Source organism: Microtus oregoni, unplaced genomic scaffold (assembly GCF_018167655.1).
Source record: "Microtus oregoni isolate MIOR12 unplaced genomic scaffold, Mior012 000007F_ref0000211, whole genome shotgun sequence".
NCBI lineage: Eukaryota > Metazoa > Chordata > Mammalia > Rodentia > Cricetidae > Microtus > Microtus oregoni.
Window position 1 is genome coordinate 53,030,958 of NW_024543066.1, and position 24,254 is coordinate 53,055,211.

The 24,254-nt window shown below is 47.6% G+C and overlaps 1 protein-coding gene across 5 annotated transcripts in view; it reads left to right on the forward strand.

Moving 5' to 3' along the window:
- Positions 1-4,770: 4,770 nt before the first annotated feature.
- Positions 4,771-24,254, forward strand: part of Arhgef2 (Rho/Rac guanine nucleotide exchange factor 2) — a 55,291-nt gene continuing 35,807 nt past the window's right edge. For 4 of the 5 annotated variants that reach the window (XM_041655343.1, XM_041655344.1, XM_041655340.1 and 1 more), the window contains exons 1-3: positions 4,771-4,968; positions 14,623-14,921; positions 16,503-16,635. In XM_041655343.1, coding sequence (XP_041511277.1) covers positions 14,644-14,921; positions 16,503-16,635 — 411 coding nt within the window. In that variant the 5' untranslated portion in view covers positions 4,771-4,968; positions 14,623-14,643. The remainder of the gene's footprint in view (positions 4,969-14,622; positions 14,922-16,502; positions 16,636-24,254) is intronic. The other variant, XM_041655341.1, reaches the window with a different exon arrangement.

Here is a 24,254-nt window from a genome sequence, read left to right on the forward strand (position 1 = left end):
AGGGTCGCAGCATAGGCGGGTTGAGAACCACTGAGCCACATGGCGATTGTAGGGATGGAAGAGGCGGCTTCGTGGGCAAGAGCACTGGCTCCTCTTGTGTTGGATCTGGGTTCGACTCCCAGCATCCACATGGTAGCTCACAGCCTCCAGACTACTGACACAAGGTGCCCAATTGATAGAATCGTAATCTTTCTAAAATTATGTTAGTTATTGTGTATACAACATGTATCCTGCAGGCTGGAAGATGGCACCAGATCTCATACAGATGGTTGTAAGCCACCATGTGGTTGCTGGGAATTGAACTCAGGACCTCTAGAAGAGCAGTCAGTGCTCTTAACCTCTGAGCCATCTCTCCAGCCTTAAATTATTTTTAAATATTTATTTTTTTTGTTTTTGTTTTTTTTAAATTTATTATGTATACAGTATTCTCAGTATTCTGTCTACATGTATGTCTGCAGGCCAGAAGAGGGCACCAGATCTCATTACAGATGGTTGTGAGCCACCATGTGGTTGCCGGAAATTGAACTCAGGACCTTTGGAAGAGCAGGCAGTTCTTAACTGCTGAGACATCTCTCCAGCCCTCCAGCCTTAAAATTATGCTTTGAAAAATCCAAATGCCACCAGGCAGTGGTGGTTCACGCTTTTAATCCCTGCACTCAAAAGGCAGAGGCAGGAACTCTGAGTTCCAGGACAGCTAGGACTATACAGAAAAACCCTGTCTCAAAAAACCAACAAAGATCCGGGCGGTGGTGGCGCATGCCTTTAATCCCAGCACTTGGGAGGCAAAGGCAGGTGGATCCCTGTGAGTTCGAGACCAGCCTGGTCTACAAGAGCTAGTTCCAGGACAGGCTCCAAAACCACAGAGAAATCCTGTCTCGAAAAACAAAAACAAACAAACAAACAAAAACAACAACAAAGATGGCTCAGCAGTTAAAAGCACATACTGTTCTTGCAGAGTACCCAGACTTTGAAACTAGCGTCTGTGGCAGGTGGCCTCTATCTCTAGTCCCAGTAGATCCAACACCCTTTGATGGCATCCACACATATACTTAAAAGTAACTATTAAAAGTGCTATTAAAGGAAATGGCTTCTCAAGGTTGAATTTATTTTGAGATGGCGTCTCCTTATTGCATAGCTGTGGCTGTCCTAGAACTCACTCTGTAGACCAGGCTGGCCTCAAACTCGCAGAGATCCGCCTGCCTCTGCCTTCTGAGTGCGGGGATTAAAGGTGTGCACCACCACTACCCAATAATGTTAACTTTTCAGGCCTGGAAGAAGTTGTGGGTTTCCTTCCTTGGGTCTTCATGCAGCTGGTGAAAAAAGTCACTTTGACTGCAGCAGCCCTGTGGAGAAGCTACTGTGAACTGACTCTGGCCAACCCAGGAATGCCGTGGTGTGAGAACACCCTCCCAAGCAGGAGGGAAGCCCAACAAACACTGGCTTTGTTTCTCCTACCAAGTTTCCCCTTTAGATTCCACTCCTCAGCTCCCCTGCCCAACCGGCTTAACCTTTCATTTACCCAGCTGTAGGCGCCTCTGGGTCCCTGGAAGATGAAAAGGACATGGAGACAACGGGAAGGTCCAGATGGAGTGGTCCTCAGCCGGCTCACATCCTCCTTTCAGGCCCTGCAGCTTGGACACCCCAGCACCAGCCAGGTCAGAAAGCAAGATGCTTGCTCTTGCTCATAGTGTGCCAGTGGAACCTGGGAACGCCCAGACTGGGACCCGAGTGAACAGGTGTAGGGGCGTAGAAAGGGGCAGCCCATTTGCTGGGGAGGACCTTGCTGTCTCGTTCTAAGCAATTCATTTCCAGAGAGGGGAGCGCTATTTCCCATGGGTGCAGATAGAGTTAAGCAGCAGCAGGAGGGCTCTCCCTGCCCAAAACAGGATGGATTTGGGCAGGTGACATAAAGCTTTCTTTTTCTTGGCGTTCAGTCTCAGCGGTCCCTTACGGAAAGCTGGGGAGTCTCTCCTTTCCCCCCCACAGCTCAAGGGCACTGTGGGGAAGGAGGTGAACCAGGAACCCAGGAGCTCAGAGATGAGGGCAGGGTGAAGGCAGTGAATGGCGGGTTCTTGGAAAGAGGCCAAACAGGAAATTTCATCTCTCCAGATCAGCTGCCTTGGAGTCAGGGTGGAATTTGAGCCTCCCTGGAGTAGAGGCCTTGGGGAGTGTAAGGGCTGCTGGAGTCTGTAGACAGACTCAGCTGAACAGTCGGCTTCCCGACTGCCCGCCTCCGCCTCAGGCTACCTGGTAGGAGGACAGGTGCCAAAAGGCTCCTTCACACGCAAACCTCAAGGCTTTGAACACTCATCTCAGGTTGTGTGCATATCTGTCAGAGAAGAGGGGAGCAGCTCATCACCCCGAAGACTAAGTGCCCAGACTGAGGCTCCACCCTAAAAGGAGAGATAGTAATCCTGCAGATGCCCAGCCCCCTCTGCCTTCTGCAGCGCAGCGGGCTAGCCCTCCCGTAGCACCCAGGCAGCTCATCACCTTCATTCAACTTGGTATCAGATGCAGTCAGTTGCCTTCAGATCTGGTGAAGGAGTCTATGCTGCAGAGAGAATAGGGCAATCCAGGCACGGGACGTTGTCTCTTGGATGCACAGCTGGGCCATGGGGAACAGCAGCACTGACCACACAGAACAAATGGGTTCCAGTCCCAAGATGGCCACTAGTGTTAACCTCGGTCATCTTGGAGCCTGCATCCTTATCTGGACATCACAGATTGTTTAATGGATTTCCATGATCCTCCCTGCTAAGATGACAGGCATCTCCCCTGCGTTGCCTTCATGGTTGCCATTGCCTTCTCATGTATGGTTGGTAGGAAAGGGTACATGGTTCCTTCTGGCAGCAGCTGCCTTCCTCTGCCACAGCAAGGACTTCAGAGCAAAGAATGACTGACCGTTGAATGAAAAAAAGAAAGAGCCGGGCGATGGTGGCGCACGCCTTTAATCCCAGCACTCGGGAGGCAGAGGCAGGCGGATCTCTGTGAGTTCGAGACCAGCCTGGTCTACAGAGCTAGTTCCAGGACAGGCTCCAAAGCCACAGAGAAACCCTGTCTCGAAAAACCAAAAAAAAAAAAAAAAAAAAAAGAAAGAAAGAAAAAGGAAAGATGACTGGCTTTCCTGCTCCCGGGTATGGTGGAGGAGAAAGTTTATTACAGATATGTAGAGAGCATAGGCAGAGACAGGGATCTCTAGGGGAGTCCAGAGTGGCCATGTCTAGACTGAGCTGGGCCATGTGGAGAAACGGAGGAGGGAGAGATGGGAACCAGGTACAACATCTAGGAGGCCCAAAATACAAAGAGATCAGGTAACCAAATGGTTGGATTATATAGGGAAGGGCAGCCTAGCCCCCCGGGCTGGAGGGTATGCCAGCCACAAGGGCCCTGTAACAGGGGGCTGAGGGATGCAGGGAGAACCTGGTGGCCAGGTCCACTTTGGTATGTGTCCTCAGCCATTTGTCCCTGTTTGAAACCTAACAGCCATAAGACAGCTAGTTGAATAATTTTATTCAATAGGTCATGAAGGGCAAAGTGAATTGGCTTACCCAAGGATCACCAGCAGATGGCAGTTGGCATGGGTTTGACTCGTTTTGGTTTGGTTTTGGAGACAGGGTTTCTCTGTAGCTTTGGTTCCTGAACTAGCTCTTGTAGACCAGGCTGGCCTCAAACTCACAGAGATCCGCCTGCCTCTGCCTCCCGAGTGCTGGAATCAAAGGCATGCCCCACTACTGACCGGTTGGCAGTAAGCATGTTTATTTTCACTTGCTTTTGAGACAGAATCTCAAAACTTTTCTCTGTACAGACATGACTAGCCTGAACTCAGTACATAGCCCAGGCTGGCCTGAACTCAACACATAGCCCAGGCTGGCCTGAACTCAACACATAGCCCAGGCTGGCCTGAACTCAGCACATAGCCTAGGCTGGCCTGGCCTGAGAGTACTGTGCTCCATCACACTGGCCCATAGCACGTTTACTGCGTGGCTGTTTCCCATACTGCCCCTCTTCACAAATGGCGGAGAAAGCATTTAATATGAAATTCGCCCAAGGCCCTGTAAAGAAGGAGTGGTCAGAGCGAGCAGTTCTTCCAAGCCCTTTCCAGTGGCCACAGGATCCTTAGAAAGCCAAGATCCTAGTTACCTCAGGAAGCTGAGCTGCCCTCTGCCCTGGAGGAGAAAGTGAGGGTGAGTCCACCACACCCCCCCAGTTACCAAGGAAAGGGTGGAGGAGCTGGCCAAATATCCTGTCGCCTGGTATCCAAAACAAGCTATGCCATGCGTATGTGTGCCAAGCTGCTGGCCACCCTCTTCCTGTGGGACTGGGGCCTCCTCACCTGGAGCTGCCTTTGTAATTTCTCCTCCCTGGACCTTATCACATAGAAATACCGGCTTTCCTCCTCACTACTGTGACCTGCCCCTTAAAGGGACCAAGGAGCAGTTTTTTAAGCCAAATCGAGAGGACAGAGGCCCCTGCTGCCCTCTGGAAGACCTTGCTGTTAGTCTCCTGCTGTGACTCCTGCCCTTTTCTCTCCTCAGTTTCTCCCTGTCCCCTGATAGAGGGAAGATAAAAGTTCCCTAGTTGGGGTCCCACATCCTGTCCCCTCAGGGAGACTGTCCCCACGGGAGCCTGAGTCCTGCGACTGCCCTTTGCTCAGGGAATGTGTAGGGCAGGGCAGTGGCACCAGGAGGGTTAAAGGCCTGGCCACAGAACTGTCTAGTGTGTTTGAAGTAGGGTGGAGAAGGGAAGGGCTTGAGCAGTTGAAGAGGCGGCTGGTCAGGACTGGAGTGAGTGTCCCCTGGCCCCTATGCAAACTTCTGGATCATGAACAGTAGTTCCTGGAGAGGGACCCAGACAGAGGCACCCCTGCTGAGGTGCTGGGATCAACCCTTAGAGGACTTGCACATGTATTGAAGTCGCCAGCTGAGGGCAAGAGCAGGTTTCCCATCTTCAGGACCTCTCCCAGGTCTGGTGAGTCTACTCTTCCTCTTCCTGGGTCCTTACTTGACAAATGTACATTTACTCAGGAGACAGAGATGGGCAGGAACTCCCGGTACCCCAGGAGTGGCAAAAGAACGTAGAGTTCTCTCACCATGTCTCACACTCACTTCCCATTTGTGATCAGGGAGCAGTGTGCGAGTGTGTGTGAGTGAGTGTGCACGAGTGTGTGTGTCTGCATGCGAGTACGCAAATGGAAGACGGAATCACACAGTGGTCAATAGTTAATTAACACGACTTGTGTAGCAAGTGTTTCTAAATCCTTCCTATATTTTCTCTTTTAATCTTTAGAGTCTTGTAGGGTTAACCTACTCACTTTAAATAACTGATCTATGTCAATTAAGAAGTAAGTTGTAGACTAGGTTTTATTTTATTTTATTTTTTGGTTTTTCGAGACAGGGTTTCTCTGTGGCTTTGGAGCCTGTCCTGGAACTAGCTCTTGTAGACCAGGCTAGTCTCGAACTCACAGAGATCCACCTGCCTCTGCCTCCCAAGTGCTGGGATTAAAGGCATGCGCCACCACCGCTCGTGTAGACTAGGTTTTAGATTCAAGTTTATTCAGCATCCAAATTCATTGTGTTGTCACTAAGAGAAAAAGCAAAACAAAATCCCACTATCATTTTATGCTTATGGTGCTGGCACTGGAGCCCAGCACCTCTGCAAGCTAGGGAGTGCTCACCACTGAGCTACAGTCCACCTGGAACCTGAAGACTGTTACTTTTTCTTTTCATTTTCTTTTTCTTTTTTGTTTTTTGAAATAATATCTTACTATGTAGCTCCGGAGGTCCTAGAACTTACTATACAGACCAGGCTGGCCTCAAACTCACAGAGATTCACCTGCCTCTGCCTGCAGAGTGCTGGGAGTAAAGGTGTGTGCCACTATGCCAAGCCTCTACCATGTTTCCAGCAGTGTGCACACCAAGGATGGCCACAGGATCTGGAAAGCTGGAGGCTCGAAAGCCCCAGCAACTCTTGTGTCGCTCGGTATTCCTTTCCCGACAGAGCCAGGAGATGTTCCATGTCACCTGACGCCTTTAAAAGATTTTTCCCGTATTTTGAAAAGGAATTACCAAGGATTACTATGTAATAAGACATGACATTTCCCTTAATTTTTGAGTGTGGCGGTAAGAGGGACAACCAAAACATATTTTTGTTTGAAAAAGGCCATAATAAAATCTAATGCTGATAAATTTGTAAATCTCAGTGACTGTGGAGTTAAGAAGCTGTTGCACATTTATGATTAGTAAAAATGAGGTTAGAGGGAAAGCGAAAGCCAGGCTGGGGCATGGGGCCTTGTTATAGCATACATAAGGGCTGCAGAACAGCACAGGACTGTAGGGCGGTCAGTGGTGGCGCTGGCCTTTAACCCCAGCACTCGGGAGGCAGAGGCAGGCAGATCTCTGTGAGTTCGAGCCCAGCCTGGTCTACAAGAGCTAGTTCCAGGACAGGCTCCAAAGCTACAGAGAAACCCTGTCTCGAAACAAAAACAAAAACACAACACAGGACCACTCACTCATTCTTAAAGCCAGAGTCTAGACTTCCGGAGTCTAGACCAGTGGTCTCGACCTTCCTCATGCTGTGACCCTTTAATACAGTTCCTCATGTTGTGGTGACCCCCAACCATATAATGATTTTATTGGTGCTTCACAGCTATAATTTTGCTACTGTTATAAATCGTAATGTAAATATCTGATATGAAGGATATGTGACCTTAGGGGGTCGCTCCCCACGCCCCACAGGATGAGAAGCACTGCTCTAACCTGTCTTACTCTCCTATTAGGAGTTAGCTACTCTGCCAACTACTTTTAGCATTTCCTGGGATCTTCCGGGTTAATTCCCTGTGTCACCTCTGGTCAAAGTCTTCGTAGACGTCTCTGGACCTCAGACTTCTTGCCCCACCCTTTTGGCACAGATGCCACAGTGCCTGCTGAGAAACTGGCAGGAGGTGACTCCTTAGGATAGCCTGGCTGCATAGGTCTTTGCTTCCTTATCCTATGCCTTGCTGTCTGGACTGGGACCTAGGGTTCCTTTAGAGAAATATTCAGTTACAAGCCCAGGGGTGGGGTGGGGTGGGGTGGGGAGGAAGACAGGATCCCTAAATTCAGTTTGCAAACAAAACAAAGCAAAGCTGATGATCACCCTCAGAAACGTGAGCGCTGAGTGTTACCAAGCACAGGGTGGGTGGGGCTGGAGATGCCTGCTCAGTGACGTCGTGGAGTGTGTGGTTAGATTAGGGTATGGTGCAGCCTGGAACTTCTGCAATTTACTAACAGTAAAGTCAATAACTCTGCACTGTGGGCCTGGCTGCCAATGGCAGGGCCACCCTGGAAGCTTCTCTAGGTGGAGGGATTTTAGCCACACAAGCTTCTGCCTGCCTTTACATTGATATATTGGTCCTTCTGGGTCCTTTTCTCTGTGCTGTGTGGTTGCTGGATGAATGGGTCTCCTCTACCCCTCACCCCTCCACACCATCACCCTTTGGGGGACTGTACTACTCTTCCCTGGCATTGACAGGAAAGTCAGAAAAAGTGACGGCTCCAAAACACCAGCACTCAGCCTATCCTAGCCCTGCTCCTCTACTGGACTCAGGGCTGAATCAGGACTATAAGCAACCTGGCAGAGAAGGGTTCATTTCATCTTACAGTTTACATCATTAGAGAAGTCAGGGCAGGAACTGACCCAGAGGCCATGAAACAACACTGCTTGTTCCTCACGTCTTATTCGTCCTTCCTTCCTTCCTTCCTTCCTTTTTTGGTGTTTTGAGACAGGGTTTCTTTTTTTTTTTTAATAATTTATTTATTTTTATTTTATTTGCCTTGGTGTTTTGTCTGCATGTATGTCTATCTGAGGGTGTCAGATCTTGGAGTTACAGACAGCTGTTAACTGCCATGTGGGTGGTAGGAATTGAACCTGGGTCCTCTGGAAGAGCAGTCAGCACTCTTAACCACAGAGCCATATCTCCACTGTGTAGCTCTGGCTGTCCTGGAACTCACTCTGTAGACCAGGATGGCCTTGAAATCACAGAAGCCTCTGCCTTCCAAGTGCTGCCTTCCAAGTGCTGGGATTACAGGCGTGTGCCACCACCACTCGGCTTCTGCGGGTTTTTTTTTTTTTATTGATTAATTAATTAATTATACAATGTTCTGCCTGCATGTATGCCTGCCCTCCAGAAGAGGGCACTAGATCTCATAGATGGTTGTGAGACACGATGTGGTTGCTGGGAATTGAACTCAGGACCTCTGGAAGAGCAGCCAGTGCTCTTAACCTCTGCCCATCCTCTGCAGGGTTTTTTTTTTCCTCCTCTGTAGGTTTTTTTTTGTTGTTTTTTTTTTAAATATTTATTTATTTACTTGTTATGTATACAGTGTTCTGTCTGCCTGTATGCCTGCAGGCCAGAAGAGGGCACCAGACCTCATTACAGATGGTTGTGAGCCACCATGTGGTTGCCGGGAATTGAACTCAGGACCTTTGGAAGAGCAGGCAATGCTCTTAACTGCTGAGCCATCTCTCCAGCCCCCTCCTCTGTAGGTTTTTAAAAAATGTTAAGACTTATCTGTGTGTGTGTCCTTGAATTTAAGTCAAAAGTCTTGGTGACAGCTGCTGTCACCCACCCACGATTGTTACTGTTTTTGTTGTTGTTCTTTGTTTTGCTTTTCAAGACAAGGTTTTTCTATATAGCCCTGGCTAGAACTTACTTTGTAGACCAGACTGTCTTTGAACTCAGAGATCCACCTGCCTCCACCTCCTAAGTGCTGGGATTAAAGGCGTGCGCCACCACTGCCTGGCTGTTACTGTTTTAATTTTAAATTTATACTTACGTCTTCATTGGGGGCACACGAGCTAAGGTTCATGTGGAGGTCAGAGGAACCCTTTCAGGAGTTCTAGAACATGTGGGTCTCAGGGATGGATTGTCAGGCAAGGCAGCTCGCTCTCCCACTGCGCCCGCCTCACTGGTCCTGACTGGTTTAGAAGTAGAGTAGGAGATGAACACTGTGGCTTGCTCTCCAGGAGCTTGTGTGCTGGTTTCAGAAGACAATGTAGGCTCCATAGTGTGATGGGTCAGCTTTGAAATCTCACCGCCTGCAGTCAACTGCCTGTGTGGCTTTGAGCAAGCCCCTGAAGCTCTGTGCCCTGTGCCCACAGTTCCTCAGGGGTATGCTGTAGAGGTTGCTGGCCAGCACCAGCAGCCACTCCTAAACTGACTTCCTCTGTGGGCTCCCGGCGATAGTTAGGAAATGGATATGTTGGGATAATCAATGTCTCCTCCCTGAAACCATTGCTTATTGGTATATAGATAGCAGATCTTTAAGTTTTCTCTATAAAGACCCAGAAAAAAAATATTTTAGGCTTGTGAGCCATATGGTCTCTGTCATAATGATCAACTTTGCTGACGATATGTAAATGAGTGAGCATGTTTAAAAATTCCTACAAGTGTGGAATTTTGAATTTCATGAAAATTATATATATATATATACATATATTTTTTGAGACATCGTCTTATGTATCCCACATTGTCTAAAACTCACAGTGTAGCTGGCAATGACCCTGACCTTTTGTGTTCCTGTGTGTGTCTATATCTGTGTGTACAGAGGCCAGAGACCCTGAGGATCTGTGTGCCTTCTGTTTTTGTTGCTTGTTGGTTTCTAACTTTTTTTGAGATCTTGTTTATTTTTGTTTATTTCTATTTTGTGTGTAGGAGTGTTTTTCCTGCATGTATGTCAGTGTGCCATGTGTGTGCCTGATGCCTGCAGAGTCCGTTGGATTCAGAGGACGTCAGATCTCCTGGAACTAGAGTTACAGACACTTGTGAACTAGGAACTGAGCTCAGGTCCTTGCAAGAGCAGCACGTTCTCTTAAGCACTGAGTTCCTCTCCTGCTCCTCTGGTGGTCTTCTGAGACAGGGTCACTACTGTGTAGCCCAGGCTGGTCTCGAGCTAGTTGGTCCTCTTGTCTTAGCCAATCACGTGCTGGGATTAGAAGCAGGTACCATCAGTCCCTCCTTCAGTGTCTTCTTTTTAATTTCTTCAACAACAATTTAAGAAAGACAGGGCGGGGCTAAGAGCTGGGGAGGTGGGTCCGCAGTTAGAATGCTCACTGGTCCACAGTCTAGTTCCATGGGATCCAGGACTCTCTTCTGGCCTGCATGTCCACTACATTCAAGGTGCACATCCATCTATGCAGGTGAAACATTCATATGCGAGACCAGTGGGCATTCTAACTGCGGACCCACCTCGCCAGCTCTTAGCCCCGCCCTGTCTTTCTTAAATTGTTTTCGATATAGGGTTTCTCTGTGTAACAGCCCTGGTTGTCCTGGAACTCGCTCTGTAGACCAGGTTGGCCTCAAACTCACAGAAATCCACTGCCTCTGCCTCCCAAGTGTTAGGATTAAAGATGTGCGCCACCACTGCCAGGCACTCCTCATATTTTTTTTTTCTCTTAAGAATTATTTAGGGGGCTAGAGAGATGGCTCAGAGGTTAAGAGCACTGGCTGCTCTTCTAGAGGTCCTGAGTTCAATTCCCAGCAACCACATGGTGGCTCACAACCATCTGTAATGAGATCTGGTGACCTACTCTGGCGTGCGGGCATACATGGAGGAAGAATGTTGTATACATAATAAATAAATAAATCTTTTTAAAAAAAGAGAATTATTTAAACTGGCCGGGCGGTGATGTCGCACTCCTTTAATCCCAATACTTGGGAGGCAGAGGCAGTGAATCTCTGGGAGTTTGAAGTCAATCTGGTCTACAGAGTGAGTTCCAGGACAGCCAGATCTGTTACACAGAGAAACTGTTTCAAAAAACAAACAACAACAACAAAAAAAAAATAGTTAGGGAGCGGCAAGTCTTGCTAGGAAGCCTAAGGACCTGAGTTCAGTTTCTGAAGCCCATATGGCAGAAGGAGAGAATCAATTCCCAAACTTGTCTCTGACCTCCACATGTGTTCTGTGTCACTCTTGTACCTGCTTGGATGGTCTCTCTCTCTTTCTCATACATATACACAAACTAAACAAAATGCAATTTAAAAATAAAGACGGAGCAGGGCAGTGATGGCACATGCCTTTAATCCCAGCACTCAGGAGGCAGAGACAGGCGGATCTCTGTGAGTTTGAGACCAGCCTGGTCTACAAGAGCTAGTTCCAGGACAGGCTCCAAAGCTACAGAGAAACCCTGTCTCGAAAAACTAAGAAAAACTAAAAAATAAATAAATAAATAAATAAAATAAAGACGGGTCATTGACAAACCTTAGCTAAACACCTGGTCTCACTCCCCAGGGCCCACAAGGTAGCAGGTTGTCCTCTGACTGCTACCATCACTCCATGGCACTTGTGTGCCCACACATCTGCACAAACCAATATTAAAAATAAGTACGGCCAGCAAGATGGCTCCATGGGTAAAGCCATCTTCTGAGCGAGCCTGGGGACCTGACTGCAGCCCCCAGAACCCATGGGAAGGTGGTAGGAGGGGACCGAATCAGTATTGTGGTTCTCTGCCTCCATACACAATAAAATAATAATAATAATAATAATAATGAAAGCCAGGAGTGGCTGCAGGATGGCTTGGCGAGGCCTGGGTTCAATTCCCAGCATCCACATGGCAGCTCACAAATATGTTTCACTACATCCTGATCTGATGCTGTCTTCTGGTGTTCAAATATCTATACAGACAAACACTTACTTACATATAATACATAAATAAAATTTTTAAAAGGCCAGGCATGAGCTTTTAATTGGAGCTTGCTTACATTTTCAGAGGTGTGTCTGCAGGCAGGGTGGCCACAGGCAGGCAGCGTGGCCACAGGCAGGCAGGGTGCTGGGGCAGCAGCTAAGAGCTCACATCTGACCCATGGGCGGGACAGAGAGAGAGAGAGAGAGAGAGAGAGAGAGAGAGAGAGAGAGAGGCTGGACATAGTGGACTTGAAACCTCCAAGTCCACCCGCAGTGCCGCACCTCCAACAAGCCACACCTCCTAATCCTTCCCCAAACAGCTCCACCCGCTGGGGACCAGTTGTTCAAACACACGAGCCTATGGAGGCCTTTCTCATTCAAAACCACAGTCAGGAAATCATTTTCTTGCTTTCATTTTTTTTTTTTATTTTCTTAGTTTTTCGAGACAGGGTTTCTCTGTAGCTATGGAGCCTGTCCTGGAACTAGCTCTTGTAGACCAAGCTGGTCTCAAACCCACAGAGATCCGCCTGCCTCTGCCTCTCGAGTGCTGGGATTAAAGGTGTGCGCCACTACCACCTGGCTTCTTTCATTTTTTTAAGACAGGGTTTCTCTGTGTAATAGTCCTGGCTGTCCTGAAACTCACTCTGTAGACCAGGCTGGCCTTGCACTCATAGAGAACTGCCTCCCGAGTGCTGGGATTAAAGGTGCACACCATCACCACCCAGCTAGGAACATCATTCTCTTATTTTCTGAGACAAGAAAAGAAAAGAAAGAAAGGAAAGGAAAGAAAAGGAAAAAAAAAGAAGCAAGCCCACCATCACGAGGTTTAGGAAGGTTGTACTTACAAATCTAATGGATTTCAAACCCCAATCACACCGGGAGAAAGCAAGGGTTTAGCTTTGCTCTACAGCGCCCCCTGCTGCACCCAGTTACTCTAAGTTATTATCCTATTATTGTCTGTGAGTCAGTGGTGAGACAGACCTTCTAGGGCTGTAAGAGACAGGGTTAGCGCTTTTTCCTGCTCGGCCTGCTTCCTCTCGAGTGCCTGTTTCGGAATCTCCTAGCTCTGTCACCAGAAACAGACCTGTGACTTGATGTGACCTCAGTGCAAGAGAGCCAGCGGGGCTCTTCCCTTGTCTCTTGAGCCATTTCCTGAGCTAAGAGGTCAGGGGATGTTGGGAGGGGGCTGGGAGCAAAAAGAGGACAAAGAGAGCTAACTCCTGGAAGGTCCTCTGACCTCCAAGTGTGCACAACGTCACACATGCATAAACAAACAAATGAACCCACTATTTACCCACACATACCACAGAGCGTGTGTGGAGGTCAGAGGGCTTCCCTTCCTTCCTCAGATCCCAGCCACCTTCCCCGCTCAGAGTCAACCTGTTCCTCCTGTTTTGTTTTCTGGAGTCTCCCAGATAGTCATATGCACTCATTTCACTGATAGACAAAGCCTTTTTTTTTTTTCTGAGACAAGGTTTCACTATGTTGTCATTGACTGTATGTAGACTGTGCTTGTCTTAAACTCCTAGAGATCTGCCTTTTCCTCACCCATCCTGGCCACAGGCTTTGGGTGAACTTTCTCTTGTAGCATTTAGTAGTTATGGAGGCATTTTTAAATTGTGCTTTAGTCTGAACACATGTATACACACACACACACACACACACACACACACGTATGAACACCTAAGGGCAGAAACCGTATCTGCTCTTCTTTTTTTTATTTACTTATTATGCATACAATGTTCTGTCTGTGTGTATGTCTTCAGGCCACAAGAGGGCACCAGATCTCATTACAGATGGTTGTGAGCCACCATGTGGTTGTTGGGAATTGAACTCAGGACCTCTGGAAGGAAAGTCAGTGCTCTTAACCTCTGAGCTATCTCTCTAGCCCCCGTATCTGCTCTTCTTAGCATGACTTCCTACCATATAAATGCTCAATGGATGGAATAATAATGAACAAACAAGATCTTCTTTTAAAGTTTTTCATTTTGAAACAAGGTTGCCCACAGCAGCCTTGAACTCTCAATTTCCCTGTTATGCCGTCTGAGCACTGAGATTACAGACATGAGCCACCACGCTCAGTAAAGGTCTCCACTGGACAGAACACTGGACTAGTAGCCAGAAAGTTGGCCTACACTCAACCCTGCATCCTCCGGCTCTGCCATAGTGGGGTGGGGGCGCAAGGAGCCTGGTTGCTGTGCGTCTTCATCCAGGTTGTTCTTTCTGTCTTCATTTCTTTCTTCTTCTTTCTTTTTTTCCCAAAGATTTATTTATTTGTTTATTTGTTCTGTCTACATGGCAGGCAGGCCAGAAGAGGATGCCAGATTCCATTCCAGATCTGAGTTGTGAACCGCCATGTGGTTGCTGGGAATTGAACTCAGGACCTCTGAAAGAGCAGCCAGTGCTCTTTACCTCTGAGCCATCTCTCCAGCCCCTCCTTTCTTTCTTTCCTTCTTTCCTTTCTTTCTTTCTTTCTTTCTTTCTTAAGATAGGATCTCACACACCTTTAAATCCCAGCACTTGAGAAGTAGAAGCAGGCAAATCTCCATGAGTTCGAGGCCAGCCTGGTCTACACAGTGAGTCCCAGAACTGGCTCCATAGCTACTGAGAAACCCTGTCTTGAAAAATAAATAAATAAATAAAAAGATAGGATTTCACTATATAGTCCTGGCTGACCTGGAATTTGCTACAGGCAAGCCACGCTAGCCTCGAACTTGCTGAGACCAGTCTGCCTCTGCTTTTCCAGTTGAAGGAATGTGCCAACCACTCACAGCTTCCTTCTTTTTTAAAAGACAGGGCCTCACCCTTAGCCCAAACTAGCACAAACCTCATCATGCAGCCCAGCTTAGCCGGCCCCTACTCAGGGCCATCCTTCTGTCTCAGCTTCTTGAAGGTCTGTAGCACCATCCCTGGTTCCAAGGTTCTAGAATGCTGCTCACCCTTCTCTTTCTTCTCTGTTCAGAGCTGTCTCCGTGTACCTTCCATGAACAAATCGGCCCCAGAGGAGTCTCTCGTAGGTGAAGGCCCAGTGTCCCAGGGCCACACTCCATGCTGCCTGTCTGAAGTTGAATCCAGTCAGCAGCTGGAGGAAGAGGAGGTCGAGGAAGAGTCGGGGAGAAAGAGAAAACAGGAAGACAGTGATGGCGCCCACGCCTCACCCCTTAGAAGATGTGGGGCTTTCCGCACCCATAACCACACCAATGATTCCTTCAAAAGACACAGTTGGGGACCTGACAAGGATTTACAGGACCCAATGAGCAGGTGAGTCCCCAGGGCACCTCCTGACCCTCCCTTCCCCTCTCTAAACCTTGGAGAAAGTGTTCAAATAGATCCTGGTGTCTTCGCCCCACCCCCTCCTCTGCCACTGATTTCTCTGGAGAAACAAGGGTCTCTGAGAAATGACTGAAGCTCGGGAGAATCAGGGCCTGGCCTGTGATGAGCCCTGGCGAGGCTAACCAAGGGCTCTCCTCAGTGATAGCTGGGAGTAGGAGGGAGGGAGTGCTGAGTGGGTCCCCTTTGAGTTTCATAGTCCCATTCAATGGTGTCAAAAAATCTGGAGATTATTATGTAACCCAGCCTCTCCTTTTTACAGACAGGAAATGGGCCCCAAGAACTTTAGGTTTCTTGAAGGAAGTTGGTAGTGTTTCCCCAGGCTCGGTCACCCTACCGGTTTCAGGCAGAGGCCGACTCATGTCCTGGAAGCAGCTGCAGCCAGCAACACCTGGAGTTTTATGCCTGGTAGTTTGTTAGTTGTTTTGTTTATTTTTGTGACAGAGTTTCAGGTAGGTCAGGTTGGTTGCAAATTTGCAATCCCCCTAATCTCCTCTCAAGTGCTGAGATGACAGACATAGGCTACCATGCCTGGCTGGGGACAGCTGCCTTACTCAGAGCTCTGCATGTGCTTAGCAAGCTTGGGGAGGGGGACCCTCGTGTTCCCTATCTCCTGGAAAATCCCTGACCACTTCCCCAAAAAAGAGGAAGTAGAAAAAGAGAAGGTCGGGGAGGGGCTTATCCCCATGAGGGTCCAGGGTCAGCCACCACCGAGGCATGGACTGTAGACAAGTCCTTAGCTCTGGTGAGTGGTTCAGCATTCTTCAGCCCTTGAGCATGGGCACAGGGGGCTTTGCTGAACAAGGGAGATGCCCCCTGGGACATTGCCCCAGCATTGGTTTTGTTGTTTTAAAAAATATTTGTTTATTATGTAAACAATATTTTGTCTGCATGTATGCCCGCAGGCCAGAAGAGGGCACCAGATCTCATTACAGATGGTTGTGAGCCACCATGTGGGGAATTGATTGAACGCAGGACCTTTAGGAAGGGCAGGCAATGCTCTTAACCGCTGAGCCATCTCTCCAGCTCCCCCGCCCTTCCCAGCTTTGGTTTTGTGGGAACTTGGAGAACAGCAATGCCTTCCCACAGGCCTGGATGAATGTCTCGAGTGCCTTTCGTGATGCCTGTCTATAGTTTTTCTGGATGTCTAAAGTCTCACCCGCCCTTCATGAACAGATGTTAATTCTGAGCCTCAGATGCAGAGGGAAGGAACGCTGACTTCTCCATAGCTGAGTAAGAGGGGAGGCTGTCATCAGAAACCAAACAAGGAGAATTCTGCTTGCCCTTCCCTTCCTTTCTGGAGGACAGTACTGCTTTTGTACCAGCAGGGGTCGTTCTTGTCTGAAGCCCGCTGTGCCAGCATCGAGCTCAGTTTGGGTTTGAGCTGTGCCTATGCTAACAGGAAGGGCTGGGCTGGGACCAAACAACAAGGCTGGGCTGAGGAACTGTTCGTTCCTGGTGCCCATCACTGACTACTGGCTACAAGGGCAGTGGTGGCAATGTGTGTTTCAGGAGGAGACTGCAGTCCTTGGGATGCCCAGGTTCCCAAGAAGACCCCTTTCTGCAGAGCCACGAGGAATTGGACACCTTTCTGGGAGCTCAGCAGCAGCAGCAGCAGCTGTGTGGTCAACCCTCCTCCCACCCGGTATGACAGACCCTGGCCGGGCCACTGCCTGGCTTCCCCTCCTGCCACTCCCCTGCCAGCAACCACTCTGGGCTTCTTCTGTTCCATCAGCTGCTGAGTCTCTCTGTGCCCAGACCTGGCTCTGGCTCCATCTGGGTCCATCTGAATCTATCTTCTGTGGCCCTCTGTCTGCTTTGTTGAGTCTATGTGTGCGCCTCCGACGCTTGGGAGCCTGCCTCTGTCTCTGTAGCGCTGTCTCTGTATTGATACGGCTATCTGTCCCCTTCCCTTACTTATAAGACCTCTGTCCCTCTGATGGCTATAATTACTTCTTTCTGTGGGCCCCACATTTCCCAGAGTTGGAACTGAACTTACTATTGTGGGAATAAACTCAGCATCTGGTACCCTGAGAGACACAGCAACCCTTTAAGAAAATCTCAATAGAAACAGCGATTGAGAAAGGATACAGAGCCTCGAGTGTAGGTGAATACCGGGGTCACTGTATATCAAGAGAACCCCTGGATTTAGTCCCCAGTAACAGAGGAAGGGTAGAAAACAAAGCTTTCCGAATGGGAAGCACAGCTAGTAATGGTGTTCCCAGCTCTAAGACCACGGAGGCTGAGAGCAACATCTGACACACAAGCCAGTATCCTGCACTCCAGAGAGCCTCAAGCCTGTGCTGAGATCCCCTCCTGAACTACCCAGTTGCCCAGGAGCCCAATTTGACCCTCAGTGTTGTGAAAGAAAGGGTTGGCTGGGAGAAAGAGACTATGTCCACCCTTTTAGGCCAAGTAGCAGGACCTCATCTTACTCCGGCTCCTGGTTTCCTCCACTCTGCTCTGGAAATTTCCTCCCGACTCTCCCATAAGTGAGAGGATAAAGAGCAGGTTCTCACTGCTAGATCTTCTTCACTTGGCAGTTGGTGCATTTATCTCATCTTCCCCATATCAGAGCTAAAGCTGCCTTCCAGTCGCAGTTGTTAGAAGAAAGGCATTGGGCTGCCCGAGCCAGAGGCTGGCCCTCTGATGTGAGTTCAGGAAATATTTTTTCTCTTCTTTTCCTTTTTTGTTTCATCCTTCTTTTTTTTAAATAACTTATTTATTGGTACTCTATGTGTACTGGCATTTTGCCTGCATATATGTCTGTGTGAGTGTCTGTCAGATCCCCTGGAACAAAAGTTCTGAGCCACCATGTGGGTGCTGGGAATCGAACCCGGTCCTCTGGAAGAGCAGTCAGTGCTCTTCACCACTGAGCCATCTCTCCAGCTGCTCCCTTCTCTCTTCTCATCTTACTCTCTCCCTTGTTGGTATCACAAGATGTCTTCTCACCTGGAGCTCCCGTATTTGCTGCAGACCTCTCCTCCCCTCATCTAATCCTTAAGGCCTTGCTTTAATAGTCTTTTTGTCTCAGGGTTTGGGGTTCTTGTTTTTCTTCCTTGTGGCATTCCTCCAAAGCCTGCAGACCAAAAGTCTGACTCAATGAGGGTTAGATAGGGGCTGCAGATGATATCTATAAGCAAAATCTCATTCCAAAATTGATCTTTTAACAGTGTGTGCAGGCGCACGTGCCTGTGCGTGCAATGCCTGGCTGGCTGTGGGGTGCTGGGACCTGAACTCCGGTCCTCTCACCTGTGTAGCAATCATTTCATAACTGCACAGCCACCTCCATGGCCCCGAATTTCTTTTTTTTTTTTTTTTGGTTTTTCGAGACAGGGTTTCTCTGTGGCTTTGGAGCCTGTCCTGGAACTAGCTCTGTAGACCAGGCTGGTCTCGAACTCACAGAGATCCGCCTACCTCTGCCTCCTGAGTGCTGGGATTAAAGGCGTGCGCCACCATCGCCCGGCTATGGCCCCGAATTTCTAAGCTGCAACTGTCTCTGCTCTGCAGCTGGCTACAGCCACTGATATATGCTTCGAGTTTCCCTTTGTTTTTGGTGTTATCTCATTATTTATTTTATTAGAGATAGATCTATTTTATATAGCAGACTGGCCCCCCAGTCCTCCTGCCTCTGCCCCTCCTAGCTCTGGGACAACAGGACACACCACACCCGGTCTTTTCTGTTTTGTTTTTGTGTCTGGAGACTATGTAGCATTAGCTGGTCTGGAACTTGGCATGTAGACCAGGCTCACCTCCAATTTGTGACGATTTCCGTGCGTCTTAAGAGCAAGGATTACAGACATGAACCACTATCCCAGCTCTGCTTTGTTTTTTTTTTTGGATTTTTGAGACAGGGTTTCTCCGTAGCTTTTGGTTCCTGTTCTGGAACTAGCTCTTGTAGACCAGGCTGGCCTCGAATTCCCAGAGATCCGCCTGCCTCTGCCTCCCGAGTGCTGGGATTAAAGGCGTGCACCATCACCGCCCGGCCCAGCTCTGCTTTGTTGTTGTTTTTTTTTTTGTTTTGTTTTGTTTTGTTTTTTTTCGAGACAGGGTTTCACTGTGGCTTTGGAGCCTGTCCTGGAACTAGCTCTGTGGACCAGGCTGGTCTCGAACTCACAGAGATCCGCCTGCCTCTGCCTCCCGAGTGCTGGGATTAAAGGCGTGCGCCACCATCGCCCGGCTGCTTTGTTGTTTTTAAAATATGATTTTACAAGACAAGATTTATAAGGGTCAAAGCCAAAGCCGAAACCCTTCCCATCCCACGACATCACCAACAAACCCTTCGTCCTTGCTGACGGCTGACAGGGGCTGTCCTGGAACTCGCTCTGTAGACCAGGCTGCTCTGGAAAGGCCTCCCAGAACCCTCAGGCTGCCTCTGCCTCCCACAGGCTGGGATTAAAGATGTGTGCCTCCAAGTTTAGATTATCTTTTTTCTTCTTTATTAACATCTATTCATTTTACGTGCCTGGGCATGCACACACATGCTACGGGGTCTATGTGGGAACCAGAGGACAGCTTTCAGGTGTTGCGCTCCACCCACTACCCAGCCTTTAAGGCTCACACTTAGGTTAACAGGCTCCACCCACTGAGTCCTCTTCTAGTCCTTCCTTTCCTTCCCACCATAGGTAACATTATGATAAATATTTATCATTTCCCTTGTCAAAAACTGTCTTAATACGAATGTATATTTTATCTATAGTGTAATATGTCTTTATTGCTGAATTTAAAAGCAATGATGACATACTTTATAAAGTTAGATCTTGTTCTTTCTTGTGTGTGGTGTTTGAGACAGTCTTGGCTGATTCGAGCTTGTGATCTTCCTGTCTCAGTCTCCTGTGCATTAAACTTCACGGGGTATGTCCTTGTGCCCGACAACAGGGCTCATTAACTTCACGGGGTATGTCCTCGTGCCCGACAACATGGCTCACGGTGATGTTGTTATTTATCTTTTATCTCTGTGTTGTGGCAAATTGTTGCAGTCACTCATTTGTATTTTATTTATACTTCATTTTTGAGATAGGACCTTTTTTTATATATTTATTTATTTATTATGTATACAATATTCTGTCTGTGTGTATGCCTGCAGGCCAGATGGTTATGAGCCACCATGTGGTTGCTGGGAATTGAACTCAGGACCTTTGGAAGAGCATGCAGTGCTCTTAACCTCTGAGCCATCTCTCCAGCCCCCTTGAGATAGGATCTTATGTAGCCCAGGCTATCTTGGAAGTCTCTATGTAGTGGAGGATGACCCTGAATTCCTGATCTTCCAGCCTCCACCTCCCAAGATCTGGGATATTAGGCATAGACTGCCATGCCGGTTTTCTCTGGTACTAGGGATGGGAATCAAGTCTTGGTTATGCTGAACAAGCACTCCACTGGCTGAGCTACATCCTAAGCCATATACTTTCCCCCTAAGTTTATTATTATGGAGGTCAGAGACAACTCTGTGATATTAGTTCTCTCCGTCCACCTTTCCATTGTTCCTGGGATGAAGTTCGGTATATGCTCACACAGGATTTACTTACTGATCACTCTTTCCAGCCCTCATTTTGTTCTGGAAATTGTTCCTTCTATTTTAATTCCTCTTCCTTCTTCTTCTATTGAGAGAGGTCTCTCTACTGTGTATCTCTAGCTGTCTTGGATCTCACTCTGGAGACCAGGCTGGCCTCAAACTCAGAGATCTGCCTGCTTCTGCTTCTTGAGTGCTGGGATTAAAGCTATGCACTACCACGATGGTCTTAGAGTATTTATTCTTTCTTTCTTCCTTTTTTTCTTTCTCTCTCTCTCTCTCTCTCTTTTTTTTTTTTTTTTTTTTGAGACAGGATTTCTCTGTAGCTTTGGAGCCTGTCCTGGAACTAGCTCTTGTAGACCAGGCTGCCCTCAAACTCACAGAGATCCACTTGCCTCTGCCTCCCAAGTGCTAGGATTAAAGGTGTGTGCCACCACGGCCCAGTTCTTTTTTTCTTTTGTTCTTTCTTTATTATTTTTAACATTTTTAATGATTTATTGATTTATTTATTCTTTTTTTTAAAATATTTATTTTTTTATTATGTATACAGTATTCTCAGTACTCTGCCTGCAGGCCAGAAGAGGGCACCAGATCTCATTACAGATGGTTGTGAGCCACCATGTGGTTTCTGGGGAATTGAACTCAGGAACTTTGGAAGAGCAGGTGGTGCTCTTAACCACTGAGCCATCTCTTCAGCCCCCTGATTTATTTATTCTTATTTCATGTGCATTGGTGTTTTGCCCACATGTGTGTTTGTGTGAGGGTGTCAGACCCCCTGGAACTGACATGTTAGTGCTAAGAATTGAACCCAGGTCCTTTGGAAGAGCAATCTTACCCACTAAGCTATCTCTCCAGCCCCCTTTATTCATTTATTATTATTATTTTTTATGATAAGCACTTTGAAAGGGGTAAGATATAGTCTCAGTGTGGTTTTATTTCCCTGTCCCGATGGCTAAGGGTGTTCAACATTTTTTTGTAAGTGTACCGTCATTTGTGACCAGTTCACTTGTCCACTTATTGACTGATTATTCTTTTCTCCATGCCTGCTTTTTCTCTTTATGTTTAGATATTAGTCCCATTATTTGCACGTCTAGCTCTCTCTCACTTGTAGGTTGTCTGTTTTCCTCGCTGTGCTGAAGTTTTCCAACCTTCACGTAACTCCACCTGTCCGTTCTCGCTTTATTTCCTGTCCTTTACAGAAAGAGAGTCCTCTGCCCAGGGCTGAGGATGTGGCTAGAGGTGGCTCAGCAGTTAACAGTACTGGCAGAGACCAATATTATCTGCTTGCATTGTTTATAACTCCAGCCCCAGGGGATTTAGCGCCCTCTTGTGGCCTCTTCGGGAGCTTGCACACATGTGGTACACACACAATAAAATAAAAACAAACTGCAAAAATAAAGTAAAAGCAACAGAATACAAAACCAACTACAAACAAACAACTAGACGTGGTGCTATAAGCCTGTGACTCCTGGCGCTCCACGGATGGAGGGGGGGGGGGGGTCAGCGCGCCTAATTGCCTGTGCCTGGGTCTTAAACTGTGTCTGTGGTTTTTCTCGCAACAGTTTTAAAGTTCTAGTTTTTTTTTTGTTTGTTTGTTTGTTTGTTTTTCGAGACAGGGTTTCTCTGTGTAACAGTTCTGGAACTCACTTTGCGGACTAGGCTGGCCTTGAACTTATTGATATCACCTGCCTCTGCTGATATCACCTCCCAAGTGCTAGGATTCAAGGTGTGTGCCACCACCAGGCACAAAGTTCCAGGTTTTTTTGTTTTGTTTTTTGAAACAGGGTTTCACTGTGTAACAGTCCTGGCTGTCCTGGAACTAGCTCTTGTAGAACAGGCTGGCCTCAGACTGACAGAGATCTGCCTGCCTCTGCCTCCAGGTGTGTGCCACCACCACCAGCAAAGTTCCAGATTTTATTTTAAGGTCCATCACTCATTTGACATATCTTTGTGCAGGGTGAGGAAGAATCTAGAACTTTCAGGAAGTTTCATGTGGCCCTTGGTGATTTCATTTTCACGACCCTGAAGCAGCCCATGCTCTTACCTGCCCTGCACTGAATGTGTCCTTTAGACATTTTGACTATGATTATTGTGTATCTGATGATTTTTGTCAGTTTGGGCTCTGTCTTTCATTAAAAAAAAACAAACTAGAGTTTTCATTTTGTTTGTTATTTGTAGCTGCTTGTGGTGGCATAAACCTTTAATCCCAGCACTCAGGAGCCAGAAGCAGGCAGACTTCTCTCAGTTCGAGGCCAGCCTGTCTACCTAGTGAGTTCCAGGTCAGTCAGAGCTACACAAGAGATCCTACATCAAAAGAGAGCCAGGCAGTGGTGGCGCATGCCTTTAATCCCAGCACTTGGGAGGCAGAGGCAGGTGGATCTCTGTGAGTTCGAGACCAGCCTGGTCTACAAGAGCTAGTTCGAGGACAGGCTCCAAAACCACAGAGAAGCCCTGTCTCGAAAAACCAAAAAAAAAAAAAAAAAAAAAAAAAAAAAAAAAAAAAAAAAAGAAGAGAAACCAGCCTTAGGGTCAGATATGGTGCTCCAGGTCTGTAATTCCACCACTAGAGAGGTTGAGGTAACAGAATCATGAATGTAAGACCAGCCTGAACTACACAGGAAGATCCTGTCTCAAACCAATCGTACACAAACACAAACACGAAGGAAGCAAAAGGGGGCAGGATATGGCTTAGTGAGTAACGACTCCTGATGACCTGAGCTTAATATCTAAGATACATATTGTAGAAGGAAAGAACTGACTCCTGTAGGTTGTCCTCTGACCTTTACAGGTGCGCGCGCGCGCGCGCACACACACACACACACACACATACACACACACACAAAATAAAATCTAATTTAAAAAATAGAAAAAAAAAAGGCTGGAGAGATGGCTCAGAGGTTAAGAGCACTGACTGCTCTTCCAGAGGTCCTGAGTTCAATTTCCAGCACCCACACAGTGGCTCTCAACCATTTATAGTAGGATCTGATGCCCTCTTCTGGTGGGCAGGTGTACATGCAGAGCACTCAAGAAAAAGCAAGCATGGGTATACATATATCAAAACATCTCATTGTGCCCCCCAGAATATATTCCATATTTCTGTGATGATTTAAAAAAACAAGAAGAAACTACACCCCAGTTTTCGAATGAGCTCTAGTAGCACAGGCCTACTGAGGTTGCGGCACTCAGAAGGTAGAGGATTGGCACAGGCTTTTAATTCCAGGACTTGGGAGGCAGAGGCAGGTAGATCCTTTGAGTTTGAGGCCAGCCTGGTCTACAGAGCTAGTTCCAGGGCAGCCAGGGCTACACGGAGAACCCCTGGCTCAAAAACAAAAAAGCAAAAAACAAAACAAAACAAAAAACAAATTCAAGGTCATCTTCAGCTACTTGATAATCTCAAGGCCAGCCTGAGCTACCTAAGACCCTTTCTCAAAATAAAGTTTAAAAGAAAGAGGTTGGGCTGGGCAGTGGTGGCACACTCAGGAGGCAGAGGCCGGCAGATCTCTGTGAGTTCAAGACCAACCTGGTCTACAAGAGCTAGTTCCAGGACAGGTCCCAAAGCTACAGAGGAAACCCTGTCTCGAAAAACAAAACAAAACAAAACAAAACAAAACAAAACAAAAAACAAGGACTAGAGAGATGGCTCAGTCGTTAAGAGCACTGCCTGATCGTCTAAAGGTCCTGAGTTCAATTCCTAGCAACCACATGGTGGCTCACAACCATCTGTAATGGGGTCTGGTGCCCTCTTCTGGCCTGCA